The following is a 3,173-nucleotide window of genomic DNA, read 5'->3' on the forward strand; positions in this document are numbered from 1 at the left end:
AACAAGTGATGCCCATAGAGAGTGAGCAGCTTTTTCTGTTCTGGGGAAACAGGTATCATCCTGCTTAAGCAGGATGATAGAATATAATAATATATTGATATATATATATTATATATATAATAGTATACACAGCATAGTAAATAAGAGTAAGAGAAAGGGCAGGGAACAGTGCAAAGCTGGCTTTGTGTCAGCAGCATTACTCCCTCTACTCTCAGGGAGATGGAATTCTCCCGTATCTGTTTCTGTCATCAGTCTGGAAGATGCATACAGAACTACTTACACTAATTTGGTACTTTCCTTCCACTGTGCCACTTTAAACCATGGAAGCAAGGGAAGGAAACTTCATAGGATGTAGAGTAAGTTACATCCTTGCTAATACTGTGAACATTTCTCACTGTTGCACATAACAAGTATGGATTGATCTAGCCTATAATAATCAGTGAGGACTAATAAAGAACTTCCAGCAGTTAAAAAGCTTGTTACAGCACTCATGGGAGACAACTTTTGCAATTGTATGCTTCTTCTTTGCAGTCATTTGCTCTCATTTGAAAGACGTCTTCTGCTCACTTCGGAATTTTTAAAAAAATGACTGAAACTCCTCTACTGAATATTACCTCCTCAAACCAGAGTGAAAACAGAAGCAATTCAGCTATTTGCCCAGAGCAGGATGACTGGTGGGACATCGTGTATTATATAGTGCCCAAGTACCTCAACGCTGTCTGTGCTATTGGAATGCCCGGAAATGTATTTGTTCTCCTCATTTATTCACTGCACAAGGGCCCCCTGAAGATAGCTGAAATCTACCTTATGAACCTAGCTGTTGCTGATCTTATCTTCCTCATGGGCCTCCCTTTCTGGGCAGAGAACATCAGGAATGAATTTAACTGGCCATTTGGCAGTTTCCTTTGCCGCAGCAACAGTGCATCCATCAGCCTGAACATGTACACCAGTATCTACTTGCTGGTGGCAGTCAGCGTGGATCGCTACTTGACTCTTGTCCATACCTTGAACCACAGACGGATACGGAGCAAAACTATTGCCAAAGGGATCTGCTTGCTCATCTGGTTCTTTGGCATCCTCCTCAGCATCCCAGTTTTTATGTTTCGGACCGTGAAAGACTATCCCCTGTGGAATATTTCAGCATGCACTTTGGACTTCCCCACCCCATCGTGGAAAACAGCTGAAAGCCTGGTACGCAGTATAGTCGGATTTGTGTTGCCGTCTACAGCAATCATCTCCCTTAATTTCTCTACCATTAGGTCCCTACAAAAAAAAGCAAGAGAACGAAGAGCACTCAGGACAAAGGACTGCAAGGGGCACAAAGGCACAAAAGCTACCAGGTTGATCCTCGCAGTGATACTGATGTTTCTTTTCTGTTGGACTCCTCACCATTTTTTTGTATTTCTTGATACATTATACCATACAGAAGTGATCAAAGGCTGCTTCTGGGAGGAACTGCTCAATTTTGGGGAGCAGTTTGCTTATATGCTGGCTACCACCAACAGTTGCATTAACCCTGTGATTTATGTCTTTGTTGGGAAATACTTCAGGCAAAAGGCTTTAGAAGTTTTTTCACAGTTTATTCCCTGTGGATTTCCTTTGAAATGGGTATCTTTGAAAGAAATGTCATCAAATTTCAATGTGTTTTCAGTCAGGAGTAGTTTAACTTAATAATTATAGTTTCCATCTTCATTTTTATATTGCAACTTATTTAATGTCATTGTAAATGACATTAAAAATTAATATGAATTGCACTGGACTGCCATTAGCAGACTAAGATAATTATCTACTAAAGTAAATCACTTGATTGCTTATTTGTCCTCAGGTTTACTTTTTTATGTCTGTGTTATCCTTCCAAATACATAACATGTGATACTAGAAATTTATACCAAATAACCTAATCTCTTTTATCAATTACCAGTGACTTGAAAGAAAAACTCTTTGCAAGATACCAGAAAATATTACAGAAAACCACAAGCCAGCTGAATATTTTACTTCATTGTATGTGTCATGTCACCTAAAACACCAAATTGCAGCAGGCGTTACAGAGCAAATATGAACTTAATCTTTAGTTGATGACTGCATTTGAGCAATTATAGAATAGCTCCAGTTATTTTGAACAATATTTTAAATGGTTTGCATTTTCACAGTAACATGGAAAATCTGAATAGTTTTTGTGCATTTCAATTACATTCAGCACATAAATATTGTACAAGATGATATACCACAAAGAAATTGTACATATGCTGTAAAAAAAGCAATGTAACACAGTAGCCTCCTCAAAATCTGACTTTTTTTTATCCAATAAAATGTTACACAATTGCTCATCAAGTACATAAAGATTCTTTTTATTTTTTATGCGCGAAAATACCCATGGTGGCCATTGATACGGTATTCTTTTAGAATATCTTTCATCTGAGGCAAATCCTTAGAGACATATTTATATTTTTGTGAACAAAAATTAATAAACTGCATAACATCTCATTTTTCATCATGGTCTTTTTCTTTCTTGCATTTTGTTTTTGTGTTTTGTCTCTTTCCCCTGTTCCTTTTGCAGAAGAGCAAATATATAGTTCTGTGATTAAAAATCCTTGTTGCTAACGAAATACAGACTCTGGTAGTAGAAGAAAACTTTTTTTCTATCACAGCCACAATTGCAGAGCAGACTTAAGGCAAGTGAGATATCTGTTTCCACAGCTGTAAAAGTATATGTATGTACAGAAGTGGAAAAAGATATAGTGCAGCCTGTTCAGCCAGAAAGATATTGAGAGCACAAAGGAGCATACATTTGTATAACAATTTGTATAACAATTCATTTAATTAGTCATCGTAAAGCCTGTTCAGTCTTGTACTCACTGTCATAGCACTGCATTTTCTGCAGTTCTTTTTAGTGTTGCCATTTTGAATATGGAATTAATCTTGTATTTAATTGTAAATATCTACCTGTTCAACTTCATTGCAGTAGGATTAGTGTTAGTTTTTAATGATTCTCTCAAACTTTTTGAATCTCAACAGCTGAAGCCTATTGAAGACTTAAAAATCTATCTTTCTGCAATGATGGTTTAGGAATTAAGGGCGAATTAAGGGAGGAAGAATCATTCATAAGTTTACTAATTTCACTCTTTCTGTGACAGCTGTTTTTAAAATAAATGCAAGGTTTAGCAGTAACAACG

General features: G+C 36.7%; 1 protein-coding gene across 1 annotated transcript; it reads left to right on the forward strand.

Annotated features, from left to right (window-relative positions):
- Nucleotides 1-329: 329 nt before the first annotated feature.
- BDKRB1 (bradykinin receptor B1) lies at nucleotides 330-2,442 on the forward strand. Its single transcript, XM_032692307.1, has one exon. The coding sequence runs from the start codon at nucleotides 586-588 to the stop codon at nucleotides 1,669-1,671; it is 1,086 nt and encodes a 361-aa protein (XP_032548198.1). The 5' UTR covers nucleotides 330-585; the 3' UTR covers nucleotides 1,672-2,442.
- Nucleotides 2,443-3,173: the final 731 nt, after the last annotated feature.

The sequence above is a fragment of the Chiroxiphia lanceolata genome, chromosome 6 (assembly GCF_009829145.1).
Source record: "Chiroxiphia lanceolata isolate bChiLan1 chromosome 6, bChiLan1.pri, whole genome shotgun sequence".
In the NCBI taxonomy this organism is placed as follows: domain Eukaryota; kingdom Metazoa; phylum Chordata; class Aves; order Passeriformes; family Pipridae; genus Chiroxiphia; species Chiroxiphia lanceolata.